The sequence below is a fragment of the Gracilinanus agilis genome, chromosome 2 (assembly GCF_016433145.1).
Source record: "Gracilinanus agilis isolate LMUSP501 chromosome 2, AgileGrace, whole genome shotgun sequence".
In the NCBI taxonomy this organism is placed as follows: domain Eukaryota; kingdom Metazoa; phylum Chordata; class Mammalia; order Didelphimorphia; family Didelphidae; genus Gracilinanus; species Gracilinanus agilis.
Window position 1 is genome coordinate 390300385 of NC_058131.1, and position 25479 is coordinate 390325863.

A 25479-nucleotide genomic window follows, 5' to 3' on the forward strand; every position below is an offset into this window, starting at 1 on the left:
GGCATTTGGAAGGCAGCATAATGGTTACTAGAGGAAAGAGCACTGAATTGTAAGTTGAAAATTTAATTTGAATTTTAAGACTGCAGAGGACCAAGTTGGGAATGCTTGCTCTTCTTATTATCTGGATGACCATAGACAAGCATGTAAACTCCTGAGCTTTAATTTTCTCATCTGTAAAATGAAGCTGTAGATTAGATGACCTCCAAGAACCCTTTCACCCCTGACATTCCTTGTTCTAAGAGCTAGCTGATTCTCTTGTTCCTTTATGTGTTCTCAAGGCTCCTGCCATTCTGGCATTGTAACCTACTACAGAGAAGTTAGAGTAAAGCTCAACAGAAATCTCTACTCACTCAAAAGAATCCGGGCAGCTATTGGGCAGGAGGAGGCTGGGTCTTGATTTTTTTTCTCTTTGTAGAAGACTGTGGGAAGCCTTAAGGCCAAAAGCAGCCGTTAAGTTGTACCTTGTCACTGTTATTTCCCAATCACCTTCTCTATTTGGACTGGCTTGAGAGCTAAAGGCCCATTTCTTGGTGTCTGCAAAAGCTGGGCCCTCTGCCTCCTTCTCCACAGGGGATCATTTCTGTAGGGTGGCTGCTTAGATCCATGATTCTGAGAAATAGGTAACATACTATATGGCTTCCTAAGATCCCTGCCAACCCTAGGAATATAGGACTCTATCTCTCTGGCCTCAGTAACCCTGTATCTCCTACATCCTAGATATATACTGCTTTTTCACAATCCTTTCAAGACTATTGGAGATTTCTTTTGTTATTAATAATGGCAGATAGTGTCTTTAAGGTTCATGAAGAGCAGTATATATATCTCATTTAAGCCTCATAACAACCCTGTGGGATAAGCAGTACAAATAATATCTCCATTTTACATAGGAAGAAACTGAGGCTCATAAAATGAAGTGATTTGCCCAAGGTTTACAGTTAAGTAGCAGAACCAGGATGCAAACCTTCCAGTAATCTTTTGTTTGATGTTCTCCTGTTCTCTTTTTCACCCTTCCCTACATACAGCATGGGCTAATTCATTGTATACATGTTTACACACAGTCTGTCCTCAAAGAAATTGTACCAGGTGAATACACACACACACACACACACACACACACACACACACACACACGATAAGGAATAGAACATATTTTGCCCCAGTTTATGCCCAAATACAATGTGGTCTTGAAGGGAAAAATCATCTCCACTTCTACTTCAATGGAATAGGAGGGAGAGTCAGAGAAAGCTTCACAGACCGTACAATGTTTGGACTGGACCTTGATGGGTGAATAGATGTCCAGCAGACAGAGACATAAGATAGAGAGCAGGTCATTCTAGGGATGAAGAATGCTAGGAACAGAAATGTAAAAGCACAGGATACATCTGGAAGAAACTGAGTTTACTACTTTAGCTGGAGTATATAAGAGGTGTGTGTGTGTGTGTGTGTGTGTGATGTTGCAAAAGATAAAGAGGTCAGATGCTATATTGTTGAAGGCTTAGAATATCATCAGATTAAGGAATTTGGACTTCATCCTTAGGCAATGCTATACCATTGAAAGGTCTGAGCAAGGGAATGACATGGGTTTTATATTAGAAAGATTAATCTACTTATGGGTACAGTATGGAAAACATGGCTTGTTCATTCAAAATACATGAAGTTCTGAAAGTTAGTGGTATAGAATATGGAGGCTATATTTCCCTATATTCATTTTGTCTTAAGCTGACAGACACAGTGGGTCTAGCCACCAGACCTTCAGTCACTCAGGTGTAATTTTCTATTCTCTGCAACCTCCAAGGGAATTTATTTTACTAGGATATTCACCTCAGGCCAATTCCATTGTCAGGTGATTCCCCATGGGACCTTTATCTCAAATGACTACTGCCTCCAAAGTTGTTTCCACATGAATTTTGAGTTGAAATGCAATAAGATGGTTCTCCCTCTGAGTTTTGGCTTCCTGTGCTCTAGTTGTGGGGATAGAGCTCTGGGACAGTCAATGTAATAATTATCATAAATTCCGGATATTCCAGGAGAGGACAATGTAGCTCAAAGATTGCCCTGGTACCACCTAAACCAGTTCTGTTGCTTTGTCCAACCAGGTGTTGAAATGGCAGCCAGGGAAACGAACATGGGGTACCCCTCCCTCCACACTGACTCTCCTTTGTCTTCTTCTCTGCAGAGTGTTCCAAACTTTGGTTCACCTGTTGAAAGGAAATATTGGCACAGGTCTCCTGGGGCTGCCGCTGGCAGTGAAGAATGCAGGGCTCTTGGTAAGAGGTGTTTATGCCGTGGGAGGGAGGAATACCCCATCACTCTGGCAAAGAATTAGTGGGGGTGGTATCACTTTTATTTGTCTGTTTATTCATTCATTTAAATTAATGAAATGGGAAAGTTTTTTCCTTAACTGAACTTTCAAAAGGCAAGATCCTTCTGAACACTGAGTACCTTGGGAGATGGACAGAACATTGAATCTTTTTTTTTTTAAACCCTTAACTTCTATGTATTGGCTCGTAGGGGAAGAGTGGTAAGGGTGGGCAATGGGGGTCAAGTGACTTGCCCAGGGTCACACAGCTGGGAAGTATCTGAGGCTGGCTTTGAACCTAGCACCTCCCGTCTCTAGGCCTGGCTCTCAATCCACTGAGCTACCCAGCTGCCCCCAGAACATTGAATCTTTATTCAACTCATTTAAAAAAAATCAGGGTGTATTTGGCTGATCCCTTACCTATCCCAAAGTGGCACACTTTGAATCTGAACTGAAAGAGACAATAGAGATCATAGTTATCTAGTCTACTTCCTCCTCCCTTCTGTCATTTTTTTTTTAACCAGATGGAGTTAAGGCCCTGAGAAGGGAAGATCATACAGTGAATTAGAAGAATTTGGGCTTCTAGTTGAACCATATCTATGATATTAAGTTCTATATTAGGTACCAGTTTAGGAAAGACATTAATAAGCTGAAGAACGTCCAGAGAAGGACAATTAGAATGGTGGTGAGCCTTGAATCCATTCCATGTGGTGTCTCCCTCATTAAAATATTAGCTCTTTGAGATCAGAGATTAGATTACCTTCTCTATTTGCACCCCAATACTTAATCTAATGTTATGTCTAAAATGAATACTGAATAAATGAAAAAGAAAAAGAAGAAGAATTTGGGCTACAATCTGAGTCTCTTCTAGCCCAAGGTTGTCTTTAGTACTCCACTAATATGCTATGAACACATAATCTCTTTTTATAATCTATGAACAAGAGTAATCTCTTTTTTTCTTTGAGGAAATTTAACACCTAACTAGAGTTGCTACTAGTGTCCATTTCATAGGATTTCCTCTTTATCCTCACCATTTTCCCCTTCACTGGGTCACCCAGATGGTTGTTTCCTAAGGAGAGCTATAACAATGTTGCATTTGGTTAGCCATCCCTTTTTCTTATGGTTTTGATAACAATGTCACCTTTTCTTTCCCCTTCTTTCCACAAACTCTTCTTTAAAGATGGGTCCTCTCAGTCTGTTGGTGTTGGGCATTGTGGCAGTGCACTGTATGGGTATCCTGGTGAAGTGTTCGAACCACTTCTGCCAAAGGTAAGATACATTTACTTCTCTCTGCTCTTGAAGGAAAGGTTCTGTACTGTGTGCATTGATGTAGCCATGTTTCATTTGTCTACCTAATCTTAACATGACATATTTATGATTCTTCTAGAGCTTAGTTGAAACAATCTCATTACTGTGTCTCAAATAGAATAAAATGAACCACACCTACTTCAAGAACTTTTTTTTCTTCAAGAACTTTTAAAAACAAAAACACAAAATTAGATCCCTGTCTAGTCTTCAAATGTACCCTCTCAAAACTATGCCTACCTCATCTCTAGCCCCCGTGGAGGAATTCTACTCCTATATTCCCTTTAGAAGGATTGGACTTGGACTAAGAAGATCTGTGTTTGAATGTTGCCTTTGATACTTAGTTGGGTTTCAATTTTTTTTTCACCTCAAAAGATGGAGATAATGGCTTTATTAAAACATTGGCAAAGTAGCTTTCAAACCTTAAAAACTGTATAAATGCTAGCTGTTCCTATTAGGATTGAGCCAGACTATTCAGCCTAAAATTTAGAATCCATGAATCAGCATATTATAATAGAGTCCTAGCCCAGGAACCAAGAGACCTGAGTTCTAATCTCAGAACTACTGCTCACTGGCTATGTGACCTTTAGGAAATTACTTGTTCTCTTTTGACCTGTTTCTTATTTGTAAATTGAGACATTGGAATAAATGGCCTTTTGATTATTATTCAATTATATAACCAATGATTCCTCTAATGGAACCACATGCTATTTGGCAGCTTTCCTCCTATAAAGATCCTGCCCTAAGGTCCCATAGTCAGGGTGACTAGTGTCCCACACACTTGACTTTTGCCTGACAATAACGCTTCATTATGGTGAGCATTATTATTCATCTGACATTCATTACTACTGCTATTATTATTGAACTCTCATCAAGTATATTCTTTAATTAGTATCCCCACTATCTAGTCAACTATCTCTAAATCCTACCCACGTTTCAATACAACCCTGCCCACCCCTTCCACTGTGACCTCTGGAATCCTTATTTCATAATGAACAGCTTCATCCTGGACCTCTTTCTCTCATGTTCCTTCCATCTGCTAGCCTTCATTGAGACCTAGCCTTTGCCAGATGACACTGTATCCCTCTTTCTCCTCTTTAGCATCAGCTGTACCTTCCCTCACACCTTTTGACACAGTAGTCCTGTAATGAGACTTGGAATGTTCCTGGCTCCCCACTGCCATCTCCAGATGTTCTCTCTGCTACCATCTCTCACTAACATCTTTGAGGTTCTGTCCTTTCTCTGCCTAAACCCTAGAAAAAGTTGTCTACCTTCACTGCTTCCACTTCTTTACCTTTCATTCAAAATCCTTGTGTCTTTATCACTGTAATGAAACTTCTCTCTCCAAAGTTACCAATGATCATTTTTTAAACCCTCACTTTCCAACTTAGTCAATACTAGGGACTGGTTCCAAAGCAGAAGAGAGGCAAAGGCTAGGCAATTGGGATTAAATGCCTTGCCCAAGGTAATACAGCCTGGAAGTGTCTGAGATCAGATTTGAACCAGGACCTCCCATCTCCAGGCCTGAATCTTTATCCACTGAGCTACATAACTGTCCCCCAAAGATCTCTTAATTGCCATATCTAATAGTATTTTCTCAGTTTTCTTCTTGCTTGGCTTCATTGCTGTATTTGACACAATAGTCTACTAACTCCATCCTGAATACTCTCTTCTCTGGGATTTCCTGATCCTGTTCCTGGTGGGTTGTCTTCCTACCTGTCTGACTTCACCTGAGTCTCTTCCGCTGGATCATATTAGTCACTGACTGTAAGCTTTCTTCAAGATTTTGTCCAGGGTCTCCTTTTCTTCTTTCTATATATACTTTCTTGGAGACCTTTTCAGTTTCCATGGGTTAATAATCATTTCTACTCAGATAACTCCCAGTTCTATATGTACATCCCAGTCTCTCCCTGAATTTCAGTCCCAGATAGTCCACTGCTTGTTGGGACAAACTGAATTTGCAGAGATATTTCCAACTCAGCATGTGCAAAAGGGAATTTATGATTTTTCTCCCCTGAAATCCACCTCCCTTCTAAACTGCCCTAATTTTTGCAAGCACCACCATTCTTCTGTTCTTTCAAGCTTGTAACCCTTGTCATCCTTGACTCTCTACTCTCCTGCATCTCACATAGCCCATCTATTGACAAAATTTTCCCTTTTGACTCTCCCACATGACCACTTTTTCTTAAGTAAAAATCTAACAACTTCACTCTTCAACTTACACATCTTCGGTGGCTCCCTATTGCCCATCAGATATAGCCTTTTCTTCGGTCTCCTCTCCCTGACCCCACTGTTAATTTCGCTATCTTCAATCTGACTTCATCTCCCTTAACTCATTCCTTCTACCTGACCCTTTCTCTCCTAATCCCACTCAAACAAACCATAATCAATTTGAGAAATATTGATTAAGTGCTTACTCTATGTCAGGCTCTAGGATACAAGTATTAAAAATGATGAAATCTCTACTTGCAAGGAGTTTACATAGCTAATAATAATAATAACGATGATGAAAATGATGACTGCTATCATTTACATAGTACTTTAAGGTACGCAAAGAACTTTTGCAAATATTTTCTCATTTGCCCCTCAAAGCAGCCTTGGGAGATAGTTGCTAATATTATCCCCATTTTACAAATGAGGAAACTGAGGCTCAAAGACCTACATGACTTTCCCAGAGTCATATGGCTAGTGTCTAAGGCAAAATTTGGGTCTATCCCCAATCTCAGCCCTCTAGTCATTTGGCCACATAGCTCCATTCTTCTAATTATTTTCCCATTTGTTAAAAAGAACTTAAAAGAAACTTAGATCATAATCTTTTTTTTTTTAGCTCTTACCCTTTCTTACCCCTTAGAATTGGTTCTAAAAATCAGTTCTAAGGCAGAAGAGTGGTAAGGTTAGACAATTGCGGCTAAGTGACTTGCCCACGGTCACACAGTAGGAAGTATCTGAAACCATATTTGAACCCAGGACCTTCTATCTCTAGGCTTGGCTCTCTATCCACTGAGCCATCTAGCTGCCCTTAGGCCAAAATCTTGAGAATTTCATATCAGCAGAGCAAATAGTTCCAATTTCACAAATCCAGCGTGTGTGTGTGTGTGTGTGTGTGTGAATTGTGATTCACTTGAGTGAATAACTTCAAAGCTAATCTGGTCTCAGAATCTTTAGGAGTAGGAAAGAAAGCTCTTCTAGGGCACCTCAAGACTTGGTGCCTTCATTCTATGGAGATGACACACAGGAAATGAGCCAATGCTTGGCAATTCCTTGTGAATCCTCTTAGTTCTTCCAGGGCTACACTTTTCCTTGTACATACCTCCTCTGCTTATGTTGAAATGAGAACTTATGCATATGTGAATTTCCTGTCTAGGTTCAAATGTCCCAATATCTACTTAGTTAGCTAGTATCTATATGGAGCTTAAAGGTTTGCAAAGTGCTTTACAAATACTATCTAATTTGATCATCACAAGAAATCTAGGTATTATTATTTTCCCATTTTATGAAAAAGGAAACTAAGGCCATGAAAGGTTTGGGATTTCCCCTGGGTCACACAGTAAGTATGTGCCTGAAATCAGGATTTGAATTCAGTTGATTTCAGATTACGGGCTCTACCCATTGTGCCACTAAGCTAACTATGATTGACTGAAAGTGATTATGTTCTCAAGTTTCCCAGCAACATTTTGCTTAGATTTTGACTTTGTTCTTCTCATTTTCTGCCTTGTATGACACCCTCTTGAATACATTTCATGCCCTAACTCATAGGACTGGAAGCTCTTTGAAATCAGGGATCATTTCTTATGCTTGCTAGGTAACAAAAATATGCACAATGGTTGTTTAATGCATGTATATTTGGTTGTTTAATCAAATATAGAAAAAGTCTTTCCTGTTCTCTCTTTTCCTGGTTTCTGTAAAAACATTAGAGTTTACAAAATCCTTGTCTTGCAACAAGGTTGAAGTATATAATGCAAGTAGTAAGTATTGTTGGTTCCACTTTTATTTCTTTTCAGAAGCAGAGGGGTAAGGGGGATTATAGTGAAAGAGCAATGAATTTGGGGTGAGAAGATTTGAGTTTAGATTTGGGACAGCCATCACTCTTAAGGGTCTGTCTAATCCTAGGCCATACTATTTCCCCAAATTGAGGTGTTTTTTTTTAAATTTTGTTTATTTTAAAATATTTTTCCATGGTTACATGATTCATTTTCTCTCCCCCTACTTTTCCCTCCCCACTCCCAGAGCTAACAAGCAGTTCCACTGGATTATACATGTATATTATCACTTGATACCTATTTCCATATTATTCATTTTTGTAATAGAATAATCCTTTAAAAACCAAAAACCTACATCCTATACCCATATAAACAAGTGACAAATTATGTTTTCTTTCTGTGTTTCTACTCCCACAGTTCTTTTTCTGGATGTAGATAGCATTCTTTCTCATAAATCCCTCAGGATTATCTTGGATGATTGCATTGCTATTAGTAGCAAAGTCTGTTACATTTGATCATCCCACAATGTTTCAGTTACTGTGTACAATGTTCTCCTGGTTCTGCTCATTTCACTCTGCATCAGTTCATGGAGGTCTTTCCATTTTGCATAGTAATCAAGCAGTTCATCATTCCTTATAGCACAATAATATTCCATCGCCATCATATGCCATAATTTGTTCAGCCATTCCCCAATCAAGGGACAACTCCTCATTTTCCAATTTTTTGTCACCACAAAGAGTGAGACTATAAATATTTTTGTACAAACATTTTTCATTATTATCTCTCCCAAACTGAGTTTGTGTCAACCTGAGGATAGCCTATAATTGATGATATTTCAAAGTCTAGAGTTATGTTTTCTTTTTCTTTCAAAACTCCCTAATTCATATTATAATTATAGTCACATTATTTTAACATTTTTTTATTCAGTCATGTCAGTCATATCCAATGTTTTGTGACTCCATTTATGGTTTTCTTGGCAAAGATATTGGAGTGGTTTGCCATTTCCTTCTCCAGCTCATTTTACAGATGTGGAAATGGAGGTAAACAGGGTTCAATGATTTATCCAGGATCATACAACTAGTAAGTGTCTATGGCTAGATCTGAACTCAGGTCTTTCTGACTACAAGTCCAGCACTCTCTCCATTGAACCACCTTGCTGCTGACACAACCACATACTAATTTAAAACCCCCTAATTCAATAATAGTTACGCAATAATGAGTCTGTTATGATTTTAGCTCTGTGACCCAGGACTAAGTCACTTCAAGAACCTGAAGCTTGGGGATAGCTAGGTTCAGTGGATAGAGAGTGAGACCTGGAGATGGGAGGTCCTGAATTCAAATCTGTCTGTATATACTTCCTAGCTGTGTGACCCTGGGTAAGTCACTTAACCCCAATTATATAACTCTTACAACTCTTCTGCCTTGGAAGAAATACTCAGTATGGATTTTAAGACAGAGGGCAAAGGTTTTTTTCTTTTTTCTTTGGAAAAAAATGAGAAAAGAAAATGAGAATCAAAGGTTATCTGTAAAAATGGGGCTAACTATACTTCCATTATTTATTTCAGTTTCATTGTGAAGAAACTTTGTAAACTTTACTGTTCCACCGAAATGTCAGCTGGCAATTGATATTTTGTCCATTCTTTTCCTCTAGGTTGCAGAAGCCCTTTCTGGACTATGGAGATACAGTAATGTATGGGCTAAAAACCAGCCCCAGCTCTTGGCTCCAGAAACATGCCCTGTGGGGAAGGTAAAAATGATCATTGTTCCCTTGTCTATTCAGGGGAAAAATTCTTTGGGATCTCATTGAGCTCTTTATGAAAAGTCTGACTGGAGAAAACATTGGTAACGAGAATTACACATGAGATTTACACATGAGATTTCTAATTCCTGTAAGAGGGAAAAGGGGTTTTTGATTGGATATATTAATATTTAAAGGTGTGGTCACCAAGGAACTGAATAAATACCAATTCGTAAAATGATTTTAGTAATTTATTTACAAAATATAGGAGAGAATGGAAGTAGAGAGATGAGAAGAGGGTAGAGTAAGAGATCTAACTTAACAAATTAGATTTGTATTCACATCTGGGCTTTACTCTGGCAGGGCTCCAGAGGCCCAGTTGGAGAGCCTAAAAGCCAATTAACAAGGGGTTTAGTCATGAGGGCTTCTCCCAACCAAGGGCCCCTCTGGAGACTAAGATAGTCAGCCTTCTTCACTCACCACGTGTAGTTCTAAGGGAAAGATTTAAGAACAGTATCACGAAGGACTCAGGGTCTCAGGTCCAGTGCTTCTCCAGGTCCCAGTCAGGAACAAGAAAAAAACTGAACTCACTGAACTCTCTTTTAAAGGGGATTCTTTTGCATCATGTCCTGTGCCTTCCTCTTAGTTTACATGTCCAGTCACAACAGATGCTTTTTTAAGGACTGCCCAGGAGGCAGTCAGTAAATTTTGATTTGTTACTCACTCTAGCACAAATGGGTCAGAGACCTCCCAACTTGTGAATTAAGTGGGGATGTTCTCACTTTTGGTGATTAAATCTAAAGATGGGCAGGACAGATTTAATTTCATTATCACACTCCTAGATTATAAGCTCCAAAAAAGGAGAGACCATGTCTTTTTTTTTTTTTAAACTTTACTTTCTGTCTTAGAATCAATATTGTATATTGGTTCTAAGGCAGAAGAGAGGTAAGGGCTAGGCAATGGGGGTTAAGTGACTTGTCCAGGGTCAGTCACATAGTCAGGAAGTGTCCAAGGCCAGATTTGAACCCAGGACCTCCCATATTTAGGCCTGGCACTCAATCCACTGAGCCATCCAGCTGTCCCTGAGACCATGTCTTTAAATTGGATAGCATTCTAAACACCTAACTTTGGATTTCATAAATAGTGGGCATTTAATGTTTGATTTTTGAAAGTTTTTAGGGATTATTTCATTCGTTATGAATACTGAGTACCTGACATCTGGTAAGTATGTAAAAAATGTTTCCCGATTGATTACTGGCCATAGCTTCCAACTTCTTCAATTGCCTTTAAAATCAAAGTTAATTGGAGAGTTCTTTTTGTATCTACAGTGATCTCTTTCCTTAGCTTGCCTTTTTCCTTCTCCATTGGAACTGTTTCTCTTTGTGTCTATCGAATTTCATTATTAAGAGCTTTCCCACCCCTACCCCCACCTCCGTCAGGCTAACTTGCCTTATAGAATTTTAGGTAATGGCATATATCCTTTTTGAGACTCCTTTGAAATCTGTTCTCCCAAGTTCTGGGATGCATGCCAGATTGTAGATTCCCAACCCCTCCTCTGTCACAAAATCTAAGACAGAAGTGACTTCTCCCTCTTCAAGTTCCCCAACTTTTTTTACCCAAACAGTTTTTCACTGTTGGTGAGGATCAGATAAAAGAAAATGAGAATCTTCTTCTCTTGTTGATTCTTCCACTTTTTGAAGCATAAAATTATTATTGTAGTGAGTCAAGAAAAAATTTGTTATTCTGCTTTTGTGAGGCCTTAGATTAGTAGTTCAGTGGAGTAATAATAAAAATAATGATAAAAACATTAATAATAGTTAGCATTTATGTAGTGCTTTAAAGTGAGAAGTGTGTTTTACAAATATTACCTCATTTATTCCTCAAAACAACCGAGGGAGGTAAAATGGGATTTTATAGAGGAAGAAACTGCGGGAAATAGAAGTTAAATAATTTCCCCAGGGTCACAAAGCTAGTAAGTGTCTGAGGCTTGATTTGTACATAGGCCATCCTGACTTTAGAGTCATTAGTTACATCCACTGAGCTACCTAACTATAGAGCTTTAAGCATTTTATGACCAAGCATTTTTCATATACTCTCTTGTTTTCTTTTTCCAGCACAGTTACAGAAGTTGGCAATGCAAGTGAGGTTGTTCATACTTTATTCCCCAAGAAATGTGGCTTGGAGAGATTAGGTGACTTGGGGAGTCATTCATCTGATAAGTAGGAGAGGGATTCAAACTCAGGATAATGGTGACTCTAAGTCTATTTCTATCCCCCTCTACTACCTACCATGTAATCTTCCCCAAATTCAACTCCCTTCTGTGCAAGTGATGAAATATCTCTGACAAGTCATTAGCTTTACAATTTCAGCCCTATTGAAAGCAGGGTCTTCCCCTATGTGTACTTCCAGAACTCTGATTTAGGGAAGACTCTAGGCGTTCCTGTCACCATCTTTTTATTCTAGTGTCCTCCATGCCTCTGAGGGAACAGGTAGGGTAAATTGAATCTTTGAACCCTGAGAGTGTTTCCAGTTATCCCAGGCTACATTGGGGACATCTAGTTCCTGACTCCCATAATGCAGGGCCCCTGAAGAAATAGCCAGGGACAGCAATTCTATAGTCGTTTCTTCTGACATAGGTTAAGAGGACCATATTCCAGTACCTCATTGGGCAGAAAGTTACCCTTTGTCCTCAGAGGTTCACATTGCCATGGTAAACCAGCTCTGGCAGGTCTTATAGACAAGAATCCAGAACAGCTATGACTGTGGATCCAAAGCATGGTTGATCACATGTGGGGATATTGACACCCTACGGGATGATTGATAGATTCTTCCTCAGGTATTGGACATAGTGTGGATAACAAAGAAGTGAATTACCAGTGAGTTGGCCCCTAAATGATGAATTATTTGTCTGTGGCAACCCAGCCAAAAGTTTCATTGTCATATCTAGGTGTCATTCCTTGAGAGTAGAGCCTGGGGAAATTTTAGGGCCACGTTAAGTTAGAATGTAGTTAGCATATCCTGGGACCAGGTCTCAGTGACTGCTCCTGCTCTTCACAGTCTGACCAGCCCCAGTTAGTCTCCTAACCTCATCTAGATGCCCACAGACTAGAGGACCCACTAGTAAGAATCCCAGTTGCCCTGTTCTTCATTGTCCTGGTCATTATGGGATTCCAGAGGTCAAAACTCAGAGAACTAAAGTAAGAATGCCAAATGCTATAGAGATAGGGCTTCTGAGGGTACAGCCATCTTACTTCCAGAATCCCATGGTCTTCCTTCTGAGATAATCCTCATCAGAAGCTGGGAAAGGTAACACTACCAGATACTCAGCTTTAGGGTTTCCCTTAAAGCTCATTGGGTTGGTCCTGGCCTGTTTCTATGCAAGGCATAGTGATAAATTGACAATATGGGTTTGTTTAGGCCATTGCTTTTCTGTCTCAAGTCTTTATCCTACCTTCCCTGGGTTGACAACTGGCAGTCACAGCTCCAGCCAAGCATATGCATGTATTGGCATCTGGCAGAAATCATACTGAGCACAGCGATATAGACCTCACTGATCCCACTTTGTTGAAGAAGTGGTGGGGTAGAAGTGGCACCTGATCATGAGGAATCCTACTCAAAGCTGAGAATATATATCATGGCTCAATCTCCTTAAAAATGTATGTTTGACAGGTCTTTTCTTATTGAAATATTTTCCTTATCAATGATACCTAAGGAGAATTAATATAATATGATCTTATCGTGGGGGCTGGAGCGGTGAGGGCTTTAGTGGAGAGAAAAGGGATGAATTTTGCCTAAACGGACATGATAGCTTTTTAACGCAGCTGGTTTTTTTTCTCCCTTCTTCCCAGGCATCTTGTCGGGTTTTTCCTGATTCTCACTCAGCTGGGATTTTGCTGTGTCTATTTTGTCTTCCTGGCTGATAACTTGAAACAGGTAGGATTTTGTTGCTCTGATTTTGAGGAAACAGAGAAACAGACCTGCTTAGATTTAGATTTCTTACCAAGTTAACATCACGCAACTATCCAGGGCACTTGTTTGATCTTAGTGTGTGGCCCTATGTCAAAGCTAAAAGTAGGCTGATTGAGGCCTATAGTTTTAGAGTTGGGATGAGTGAATCTTAAGAGGTCTAAGCCAAGGGTGGGAGATTCAAAGCTTTCAGGCTACATACAAGTGTCCACTGGAGTTTTTTTGGCATATTTATTTAAACAAACACTAGTTAAAATGCAGTTTGGGGAATGTCTTGAATTTAGAGTGAATAGTCTTGATTTTTGTAAGACTTTATGTCACTTTAAAATTGTATTAGTCACTGTTCTAGTAATAGTAAGACAAAACCTTCACTGCTATTTAATAACAATAACAGCTGATGTTTTATGTAACTTTTTTGTTAATAAAGCACTTAACATGCATTCTTATACTTGAGCCATTTGAAATGGCATAAATGATAATATTCCCATTTTTAAAGTGAAAGAACTGAGGCTCAGACTAGTAATACTAAGATGTACTGCTGAAGATTGGCCCTAGGTCTTTTTTTTACCTTTTGTTTTAGAATTGATACTAAGCATTGATTCCAAGGCAGAAGAGCAGTAAAGGCTAGGCAATGGGGGTTAAATGACTTGCCCAGGATCACACAGCTAGGAAGTGTCCAAGATCACAATTGAACCCAAGACCTCCCATCTCCAGATCAAGTGCTACATCCACTGAGCCACCTAGCTGCCCAACAACAGATATTTGTGTTATTTTTTTACACCATAGCCACCAAAAGAGACTAATGAAATATAGGCACCTTAGTGTAAATCAACATTTTTGTACTTTGGCAGAGTTTTCTTGACCTCTTGGGGAAAGCATACTCATCAATGGTGGGGTGGATAACTATAGGCCAAAGATAGGAGATTTATTAGCATGTCAAGGGGTTTGCTCTAGCTGATGACAAATTCAGGGTCATAGGGTGCCTTTTTGGTTTCTATTAACCTCTCAGGTCCAGTTAGTGTACATAGCCAATAAGCATTCTGTGGCTGCTTAAGATGAAAATGTAAAACATTTCACCAGAAAGGAAAAGATAGATAGAGAGAGGAGGATCTGTTAAGTGAGTAAAGGGAAGTTTTTGGAATACAAGTGGCAAGATTTCTTATCATAAGAAAATCCTGTTCAAGGGCAGGAAACAAGAGGAAGAGATCAAATACTTGTATAATCATGAAAGAAGTCCTTTTAAACAAAACTGTAGAGTCTATTACTCAAGACTGGCAATTAGTTGTTACAACAGTGAATGAGATCATCTGCTTTACTACATCTTTAGGGGACTTTCTAATATTGGGCCACCGCATAATTGGGGCATTTCTATGGTGTTAGGCCATCAAGATGTTGCAAAATAATGTGGTTCTTATTCCCCCATGGCCTCTACAACCTAAATTTTGCTGCTTTTGGATCACAGATGACAGAGGTTTACCTGTAAGATCAGTTATTTGATGATGGTGAAGTAGGAACCACACAATAAGTTCTTGGTTCTTAGAAATACCTACATATCTTTGGATGACATTTAACCTTTCTAGAAATCAGATTCTGCAAAAGGCCAGGATTGGACTAAATGATCTCTAACTTTTCCTTCAGCTCTTAAAATCTTATGATCCTATGAATTAGCAGATAGATGAAAAGGATCTAAGTTGTACTTGATTCCTTGACAACTTTTTTTGTTGTTTTTGGATAACCCATGGGATTAAGAACTGAAAAGAACCTTAGCAATTACATGGTCTATAGATTCAAGAGAGGCAACATAGTACAGAAGGTGATATTGGAAACAGAGGGCTTGGGTTCAAATCCTCTCTGACACTCACCTTGCACAAGTCATTAAATGGACTTTGACCTCAACCTTGGTGGGCTTCATTCAGTTCCTCAATTGTAAGACAAGTCGGGCTCTAAGAACTCTTCCAACTCTACATCTATGCTCTCATTTTATAGAAGGGGAAATTGAAACCCAGGACTTGTCATATCTTGCTCCAGGTCACACAAATAATAAGCATCAGATAAGGGATCTAAACCCAAGCCCTCTGACTTCAGAGTCATTGCTAATGTGCTAGGAGTGATAGAATTAAAATCTACCTCCTTTGACTTAAAATCCAGAAATCCTGTCACTAAACAATCAACAAATTTACTGAGAATACAGGTCAGGCACAATGTGATTTCTGTGCAGTAACTCCCTGAGAACAGAAACTGTTTAGTTTTTCTTACGTAGTACATACTTTAGTACACATTTGCTGATTTGATTTAAGTGTTTGCTTCTGCCTCAGCCCCTCCTGAATGGCCATGGACAGTACAGAGAAGTATAAAATGCCATCTTTGATTTGAAGGAGCTTACAACTGAGTTCATATTAATATGAAAAGTCAAAGAACAACATAAGAGTTCAGAAACAGTTCAAGGTATTGTTAAATGTCACAAACTGATATGTAATAAATCATTCAATGAATAGCACAGATAGTAAAGAAGTTCAGAAGAACTCCATTTGCTAAAGAGGTTAGAGCAGTCCTCTTAGGTCGCTAGATGAAATTTGAGCTAGACTTCAAAAGATGGATTGAGATAGGAGGGGACTCAGAAGAGTAAGGTATTTCTATTTCTATTTTTATTTTTTCCTATAGTTTTTATTTCTAAAATTCCATTTAATTAACTAGCTAATTAATTAAGAATATTTTTCCATGGTTACATGATCCATATTCTTTCCTTCCCCTCCTCCCTCCTGTAGGAAGTAGGTAAGGGGTAGAGTAAATTTTAGGGATTAGCTTTAAGAGAAAAAGAGGAGAATTTGGATACAAGCCTTGGGGGAGGATTCTGACAAGGAGAGAAGGATTGTGGGAGTTTACTGGAATTAAAAGTCATTCCTTGGACTCCTGTTTTGATTGAGCTGGGGGAAGGAGGTTTTGCTCTGAGAGATTTTTCCCTAGGTAGTCATAATTTCATGGAGAGATTATTGACTCCTTGGTTGAGAATCTACTTTGGAGAAAACTGTTTTCCCTGAGGCACAGAGACCATCTGCCAGTGATCTATCTGCCAGAAATCCTCTTGGGCCAAGGTAATCCAAAGATTGTCATCTGGGACTTTGGGTTATATAGTGCAGCCAACCCCAGACTTTGGGTAAGGGCTCAAATTCACCTGTGAGTCTTTTCCTTTTTCCTCTTTTTGTTAATCCATAGTCATTAGAGTAGTTTAGAGTTAGATAGCTTTTTGGGGTTAGATAGGAGCAGGGAGATATAAGAAGGGATAGAGAAGACCAGAAGACAGATCCATGAGGATCTCAGAGATTGAATGGAGGAGATGTAGCTGGATAGATTTAGGACTGTATTTATTAGTTGTTTAACATTAATAAACTTGATTTTACTATTTTAAGGTTTGTGCTTCACTGGCCCTGGGAAGGTTCCTAGGTGGGTTGTATCGTCTCACATCCCTCTAGGAAGGCTACCAATTTCACTCCCCTCTCCCGTAGCCAAGGAGCAATTCAACTGGGTTTTACATGTATTATTCACTGATCAAGACCTATTTCCATTATTATTATTTGCTATAGACTGATCCTTTAAAGTCAACATTCCCAATCATATCTGCTAAGGTATTTTTAGCATGAGTCATTGTTGGAAAATAGTAGATAGACTAGTTTGCCTGGAGCAAATCCAGAAAGGTAGGTTGGAGCCAGATAATGGAAGACCTTGAATGCCAAGTTGAGGAGTTTGGACTTTGTCCTATGACGGAGAGCCATGAAGGTGTTTTAAGCAGGCCATTGGTCTGCTCAAAGGATTATTTAGGTGAGATGTATAACTTCCTGTGCCTCTTATCAGGTGATAGAAGCAGCCAATACAACTACCATCAGCTGCAATATCAATGAGACTGTGACCTTGACACCTACCATGGACTCAAGACTCTACATGCTCAGCTTCCTGCCCTTTGTAGTGCTATTGGTATTTATCCGCAACCTCAGACTCCTGTCCATCTTCTCCATGTTGGCCAACCTAAGTATGTTTGTCAGTCTGATTGTGATCTACCAATACATTGTTCAGGTATGTACCCAGACCAGAATCTTAAATTTCACTGGGACCTTTAACACCTAGGTTTCCAAATTAAAGGTCCTTCCATTCTCACCTTCCCAATTATTTATTTACAAAGTGAAGATTTTGGGAGTATCTGGAATTTCAGGAAGAACAATGCATACTTGGTATCTTTAGATGGCTCTCTGGGACCTTTTATCATTTGTTACACCAAAGCAAGAAGAGCAGAAGGAAAGGATGGATATCTTCTAAAAATCTTGTATTCCTTGTTACTGGATCAGTTATTGTCAGCTTTAATTGATTATTATTTTAGCTGTCACTGGGTATTCCACCATGCTGGCTAGTCTACTGTGACATGAGGGAAAAGAGAGCCAGTAGTTTTCTCCTTTCTACTCCCATCCCCTACTCCCCTGATATTATGGTACAAGATTTCAATAGAAGGAACCACAACAAAGATTCTGCATCCATTTCCTCTGAAACAGTTTGATATTCATACTTCAGGGTCTCATTGTGGCATGTAGGTAACCAACCCTATGTCTCAAAGAGTTGCATTTTTTTATGCCCTCTATAACTATATCAAGTGCCCCATTAGCAAAACATTCCTGTGTACAGCAATGTGACCTAGATTGGGCATCACAATGGAGATATTTGGTAAAAATCTGTGACCTATCAGAAAAGAGGTGGCTTATGGGAGTATCAGGACAGCCTACATTCCCCAACATTGTCTCTCCCACTACCCAGAAATTACTGATACTCATTTGAGTATCTTGATGATATATATCTCACATGCAAAAGAAAATCAGTCTTCCCCAGAACTCTGGTTTAAGAGACTTGGCCTGGAAGTTTAGCTTCCGAGGTTGGTAAAGTGCCAGTAAGAAACTTTTCTTTGCCTCTCTTAGAAGCCTTTTTATCTAGTACAATTACTTTTTAGGATAATTAGGTAAAAATGATTGTGAGGATCTGAAACATTTGATGTGGACTTAGCATTGTGCCTTCTGGGACTCTTGTTGAAAAACTCTCTTTTTCTCCTGATTCTCTTTGTCTCACACTTTTCCTTCTTGCACCAATTGAAACTTATCTGTCTCCAGAAGACACTGCTTCTCCAGTAAGGAATATTTCAGGAGAAGGAGGAGGAAGAAGAAGAGGAGAATGAGGAGAAGGAAATGTCTTACTCCTCACTCTTCCACTAGCTAGACTGTTCCTTAGCAGCTTCTCCTCCTTTAGAGTTTATTCTGCCCATAACTATTGTCCTGTCCAAATCCTTCTTAAAATCTTCCTCCTTTCTCAAAAGTTTCAGTACCTGGATCAATATTGTCCACCCCCACTTCCTCTCTCAGTTTTTGAGGAATTAGATATATTCATTGATGACTCCTTAATTACCATGGCCTCCAAGCTCATTTATCTCAACTGCTGCAACTAATATCTTTAACATAGTTAGACAGAGAGAGATGATAACACCTTTTATCTGACCCAATACCCATTAGGATTATATCACCATGATCCAGAATTCTGATATCTCTTTCTGAGAAACCTTCTATCCTTCAATTTCTTTCTTTTCCTTATCCCACCTAAGTCCAATTTTTGTTCTCACCATAACTTCTAGTCCTCTGTTACAATAGTCTCAACAATATTGCTGACTAATTCCACCATACACTAACTACCACTAAATTGTTTGTCCCTTGGTCTTACTCTTACCAGACCAAACCTTGGGTTACCTTGACAATCCAACTTTGAGTTACCTCTGCCATCTGTTTTCCCTACTCATCTCGCTTAACAGTGCAAAAGAAAAAGCCATATAACTATGCCGACTAGGTGCACTAAAAATTTGTTACCTAATCTCACCCCTCACTGCTACACAGAAAAACACTAATTTTTCTTCAGTTTCCTCTTCAATGTTCTCTATATAGTAGCTCCAAACCTCTTTCATCAAACCTTACATATTGCCTCTTCCTCTCCCTCTCTCTGAAAGAAGGATCTTGGCTTCTATTTTACTGAGAAAATTGAGTCCTAAGCTTCCTCTTTCCTCCTATTTTACACATCAGTCCTTTTGTTCATCTTTCCATATCCCCTTTTTATTTGCTCACTCTGAAGAAGTGGCGTTTATCCTTGCCAAGGAAAATCCTTCTACTTATATTCTTGATCTCATCTCCATCCATCTCTTTTAGGTCCTCATCTCTTTAATTATTTTCTTTTTTATATTCCGCCTCCCCTTATTTGTTGGCTCCTCTGCCACCAATAAGCATGCCAAGGCCTCTTCTCCCATCCTTAAAAAATAATAGCCTCCAAACAAAAAACTTTGCCACAAACTGTCATCGCATTTTTCCCATCCCTTTCACATTCAAACTTCTAGAATTGACTGTCTATATTCATTTCCTCCATTTCCTTATATCCCACTCACTTCTCAGTCCCTGAGTTCTGAATCTTGACTTTACTAGTTGACTGAAATTGCTCCCTTCAGTGATCACTTAACTGCTAAATTTGGTGGTTTATTTTACATGATTTCTCTGCAGCTTTTCACAGTATTGACCAGCCCCTCCTCTTGGTCTTTGACTTGTTTTTCAGTTTCTGTGACCTTGCTCTGCACTGATTTTTCTCCTGTCTGATTCTTCTTTTCCCTTTCCTATATCTGACCATCTATATCATATACCACAGATTAATTTATCTATGTAGATCACTCCACATCTATATGTACAGTCCCATTCTCTCTTGAATTCCAGTCCTAGATGACCATCTGCCTCCTGTACAGTGCCTAATATGGCACCCAGGACACAGTACATCCAAAATGGAATACATATGTTCCTTCAAACCCATACCTCTTCCAAATTTCCCTCTTTCTGTTGGATACCACTCTTACTAGCCATCTAGGTTTCTACCTTGGAGCATCCTTTCTGTCCCTCCACATATCTACCCAGTTGCCACATCTTGTTAATTCTAACTTCCAACTATTTCCTTCTTTCCACCTACATAGCTTGACCTAGTTCAGGCCCTCATTATTGTACATCTGAACTATTGCATTATACACCCACTTGGACTCTGCTTCTAACCTTTCATCTCTCCAATCCATCTTTCACAAAACCACCAAATTGATATTACTAACACAGATCTACCCATATTATTCCCATACTCAAAGCTTCCATCTCCTCTTCCTTCCATTTAAAACTGTCTACACCCTATTCAGTCTTTTTTTCATCTTATACTCTTTCTCTCACTGTTCTAGTCAAACTAGCCTGTTGACTCTTACCCGGAGATGACATCATCTCTTATCTCCATCCCTTTGCATAAGTGAACCTCTATCTGAAATGTACTTCCTCTCCCTTATGAAATCCCCAACTTCTTTCAAGGCATGGCTCAGGTTTCACATCCTATGCAAGGCCTTCCTTTAAAAAAAAATACCCTTACCTTCTACCTTGGAAATAATACTAAGTATTGGTTCCAAAGCAAAAGAGGAGTAAAGGGTTGGCAATGGGAGTTAAGTGATTTGCCCATGATCACATAACCAGGAAGTATCTGAGGCCAGATTTGAACCCAGGACCTCCTATCTATCTCCAGGCCTGACTCTCTATTCACTTTTCTGACCCTTGTACAAGGCCTTCTTAACTTTATTCCTTTCCTTGTCCCTCTACCTCACATATAAAATTTAATATTCTTTCCTTCTTTAAATAACTTCCCTTTTTAAATGCCTTGAAATACATTTACTTCCTTATAGCTTATATTTATTGACTTATGTATTAGATCTCCCCTATTTCTGTGAAGACAGGAACTATTTCTCAGAGGTTAACATAATACTTTGCACATTAATGAATGTTTTGCTTGAAGTGAATTTAGAGATAATAGATATTAAGAGATTTGTTGTTGTTGCATTGTTTCAGTCATTTCTGACTCTGTGTGAGGCCATTGGAGGTTTTTTTTGACAGAGATTCTAGAGTGGTTTTCCATTTCCTTCTCCAGCTTATTTTATGGATGAGGATAGTGAGGCACTTAGAGTTAAGTGACTTGCCCAGGGTCACCCAAATAGTATGTGTCTGAGGCTGGATTTGAACCTATGAAGATGAATCTTCCTGATCCAAGCCCAGCACTCTATCCATTGCACCACCTCGCTGTACCTATTAAGAGATAGCAGGTATTAAACTATTCTGCAGAACTAATTTGGAAAGGAAGTTTCATTTATGTATCATTTCCTTAGGTAATCCCACTTAAGAAAATGCTACTGGCTTGATTGCTTTCATCTCTGTAAAGCAACACTATTTCTGGGTGAAGTGATAATAATATTTAACACAGTAATAAGTACCCTCCATAGTGTTCTATAGTTTGTAAAACACTTTGTTCAAGAAATAGCCTCATTTTCATCTTGAGAATATAAAAACCATTGCTCAGACTGACCAAGAAACTCACCTAAAGGCCCACAGATAGTAAATGATAGAGCTGGGACTTAAACTGAGATTTATTGAACCCTAGTTCAGTGCTATTTATACAACACCCCAAACTCTTGGAGAACTCAAGCCTTTAAAATCCACCAAGGCACGTCAACATGTTGTTGTTCAATCATTAAGCCATGTCTGACTCTTCATGATCCCATAGATCCTAATGTCCATTGATTTTCTTAGCAAAGATACCAGAATAGTTTGCCATTCCCTTTTCCAGTGAATTAAGGCAAACAAAGGTTAAGTAACTTTCCCAGGGTCACACAGCTAGTAAATATCTGAGGCAGGATTTGAATTCAAGCTCTTTCTGACTTGAGCTATTTTCACAGCTCTATGAGATTTCCAGAAGATTGTCTTGCTTCCATTTCTTCTCTTATCTCTTCTACTGTTAGCACTGTTGCTTAGGGCTATCTAGCTAGTTCTAATTTGTGTCTGTTTTTTAAAAAATCACACACACACACACACACACACACACACACACACACACACACACCAATTTTTTACTTTCCAGAGAAAGCTGTTAACCTTTCCTTCATAAATTAATAAAGGCTGGTGGCTGGGAATTTAATAATTTTATTTAGTTCTACATACATTCATTAAACGCTTTCTACATACAAACCACATTCCCAGGGATAGGAGAAAAATAAATCAATGCAATAGTCTCTAACTTCAAGGAGTATCCATTCTATTGGGGATACAAACACGTGTCAAGATAAGCAAATATAAAATCATACCAGGAGGGGAGAGACTACCACCAACTGTTTAGGAACAATTTTGAAATGAACTTAACTCTGGTTATCTTCTCTTAAAGTTTCCTGGGACTATTCATTGGGCTTGTGTGCTGTGATATCATGGGGCTTCTTCTAATCCTAACCACTTGTTTTTGTCTTTTAGGATATCCCGGATCCCAAAAACCTACCTCTTATCAGTAGCTGGAATACCTACCCTTTGTTCTTTGGAACTGCCATTTTTGCATTTGAGAGCATTGGTGTGGTAAGGTTTAAAGTGATAAGAACTTCTTGGGACCACTAATGAACTCTTAGGAAGGAGCTTGGGGATCATGGTACCTATTGTTCTGATGGGGCCTTTCCTGGAAGGCTAGAATAATGCCATCATGAGACAGAAATTTTGACTTAAGACATAACTGAAGTTGGTTTCATAAACAAGTTGTTTCATACATTTAGAACTGGAAGAGACCTTAGACCTGTGGTTCTTAACCCAGAATTCATGAACTTGGTTTTTAAATATCCTGATAATTATATTTCATTGTATTTGCTTCCTTTGTAACATGATTGTGGGGGTAGCTAGATAGCACAGTGAAGAGAGCACCAGGTCTAGAGTCAGGAAGACCTGGGTTCAGATCTGGCCTCCGACACTTCCTAGTTGTATAACTCTAGGCAAGTCACTTAACCCTAATTGCCTAGCCTTTACTGCTCTTCTGTCTTAGAGTTGATACTAAGACAGAAGGTAAGGGCTTTAAAAAAAAGCACCAACTAATACTATAGTGAGAAGGCATCCAAAACTTCAATGAATTGCCATGATACAAAAAAGATTAAAAACTTCTGTCTTTAGCACTATTTTGCCCAAACCTCTTACTTTATAGCTGAGGAAATTGACACCAAAATAAGTTGTGATTTGTCAAACTTACATATGTATTGTTTCATACATATTGATTCACTTCAACAAATTGGACCTGGGTCACTGAATCGGAAAGTCGGAAGGAATCTCAAAGACCATCTAATTTAACTCATACCTGAACAAAGTATGATCCTCGAGGATCTTTAACCTCTTGACAATTCATTCCCCTCCCTAGAGAGCTTCAACTAATAGAAAGATCATGGTTCTTGAAGTAGAAGAGAGAGTAAAGGCCATTTAGTCTAACTTCATTTTACACAAGAGGAAACAGGCCTTTGGAGCTAAGTGACTTTCTCAAAGTTTACATCAAAGGCAAGAATTGAATGCAGGACCTCAGAACCCCCCTGCGGCTTCTGGGCTCTACTGTGTAGGAAGAAGTAGATGAAGTCCAATCCTTCATCTCTCTGCCGACCCCAGGTATAAAATTATTCTATACTAGTATCAGAGAATCTTAGAATGGATAGGGGATCTTTCATAGGCTATCTTCTCTAAAGCACTCATTTTATATAATGGGGAAACTGAGACCCAGAGAGACGGAAGGTATCTTCCCCAGAGTTCCACAGCTAGTCAACATCATAGTCTTCTGGCTCCAAGCCTAAGTGCTTACAGCTGGCTCCCTTCTGACTGGTCATAGGACTCTCAAGATAAGAAGAGATTAGAGATAAGTGGCTATATCTCCCAAATGGTTGACTAGGATTTTTCAGGGTAGCCCTGGGGGAGTTAGGCAATTGGGGTTAAGTGACTTGCTCAGGGTCACATGACTAGGAAGTATCTGAGACAAGATTTGGACCCAGGACCTCTTGTCTCCAGCCTGGCTCTCAATCCACTGAGCCACCTAGTTGCCCTCCAACGAGTATTTTATAGATCACAATGCACTTTTACATGTTGCTGTTCAGTCATTAAGTGATATCTGACTCTTCACGACCCTATGGGCTGTTATGTCCATGTAGGGTTTCCTTAGCAAAAATACCAGAGTGGTTTGCCATTTCCTTCTCCAGTGGACTAAGGCAAACAAAGGTTAAGTGACTTGTCCAAAGTCACATAGCAGGTAAATATCTGAGACTAGACTTGAATTCAGGTCTTTCTGACTCCAGATCCAGCGTCTATGCACTCAGTCACCTAGCTGCCCCTTCATCAGATATTATTTCATTTAATCCTTATAATGACCCTAGGACAGTGATGGGCAAACTATGGCCAGCAGGCCAGATGAGGCCACCTGAAATGTTCTATCTGGGATATTATTCCTAATCTGAGGAATACAAGGAATAGGACGCAATACAATGAAACTTGGAAAGATTTGCTTTAGAAACAGACTGACAGATGAGCATTTCCATTCCTTTGGCAGCCTCTTTAAAAAGTTTGCCCACCACAGCCCTAGAAGGTAGATTGTAGGAATGTGATAGCAATTTCACAAATAAGGAAACCAAATCAAAGGAATTGAGATTCTATTAATTGGCAGGTTAAGGATTTGAATCCAAGTGTTCTGCTTTGAAATGGAAATTTTTGTGACTTTCTTATTCTGATCATTGCCTTAGCGAGTAAAACTTTTCAGTGGTATTCTTTTAAGCCCTGGAGAAATATACATATTTTAGATATGATTCATTTCTGACCTTTTCAGACACATCAGGTCTTAGGGCTCCAAGAGTGATCTCTGTGGTTCTCAGGGACTATGGATACATAAAAGTGAGGAGATTTTATAAAGAAGAGTCAGATTACTGGCTTAGTCACAAGCTAGGTGGTTCAGAACTGGACCTGGAGCCAGAGTTCAAATCTTGCTACAGATACTAGCTTCATGATCTTGGATAAGCCACCTAACCACTCTTTGCCTCAGTTTTCTCATCTATAAAATGGGGATAAAAATAACACTTACCTCCCAGAGATGTTATGAAAATCATATGAGACAATATTTATAAAGTGTTTTGCAAACTTTAAAAAGCAGTATATGAATAGACGCAGCTAGTGGCCAGTAGATTAGAGCTGGATCTGAAGTCAGAGTTCAAATTCTGCTTCAGACACTTCCTAGTGTCTAGCACTGCCTAAAAGCAAGTCTTTTTACCTCAGTTTGTCTCAGTTTTCTGA

At 39.2% G+C, this 25479-nt stretch overlaps 1 protein-coding gene across 2 annotated transcripts in view; it reads left to right on the plus strand.

Moving 5' to 3' along the window:
- Positions 1 to 25479, plus strand: part of LOC123235597 (proton-coupled amino acid transporter 1-like) — a 34479-nt gene that overhangs the window by 3000 nt on the left and 6000 nt on the right. Inside the window, exons 2-7 of one of the 2 annotated variants that reach the window (XM_044661783.1) lie at positions 2177 to 2267; positions 3480 to 3568; positions 9236 to 9331; positions 13171 to 13255; positions 17138 to 17356; positions 22660 to 22758. In XM_044661783.1, the coding sequence (XP_044517718.1) occupies positions 2177 to 2267; positions 3480 to 3568; positions 9236 to 9331; positions 13171 to 13255; positions 17138 to 17356; positions 22660 to 22758 (679 nt within the window). The remainder of the gene's footprint in view (positions 1 to 2176; positions 2268 to 3479; positions 3569 to 9235; positions 9332 to 13170; positions 13256 to 17137; positions 17357 to 22659; positions 22759 to 25479) is intronic. The other variant, XM_044661784.1, reaches the window with a different exon arrangement.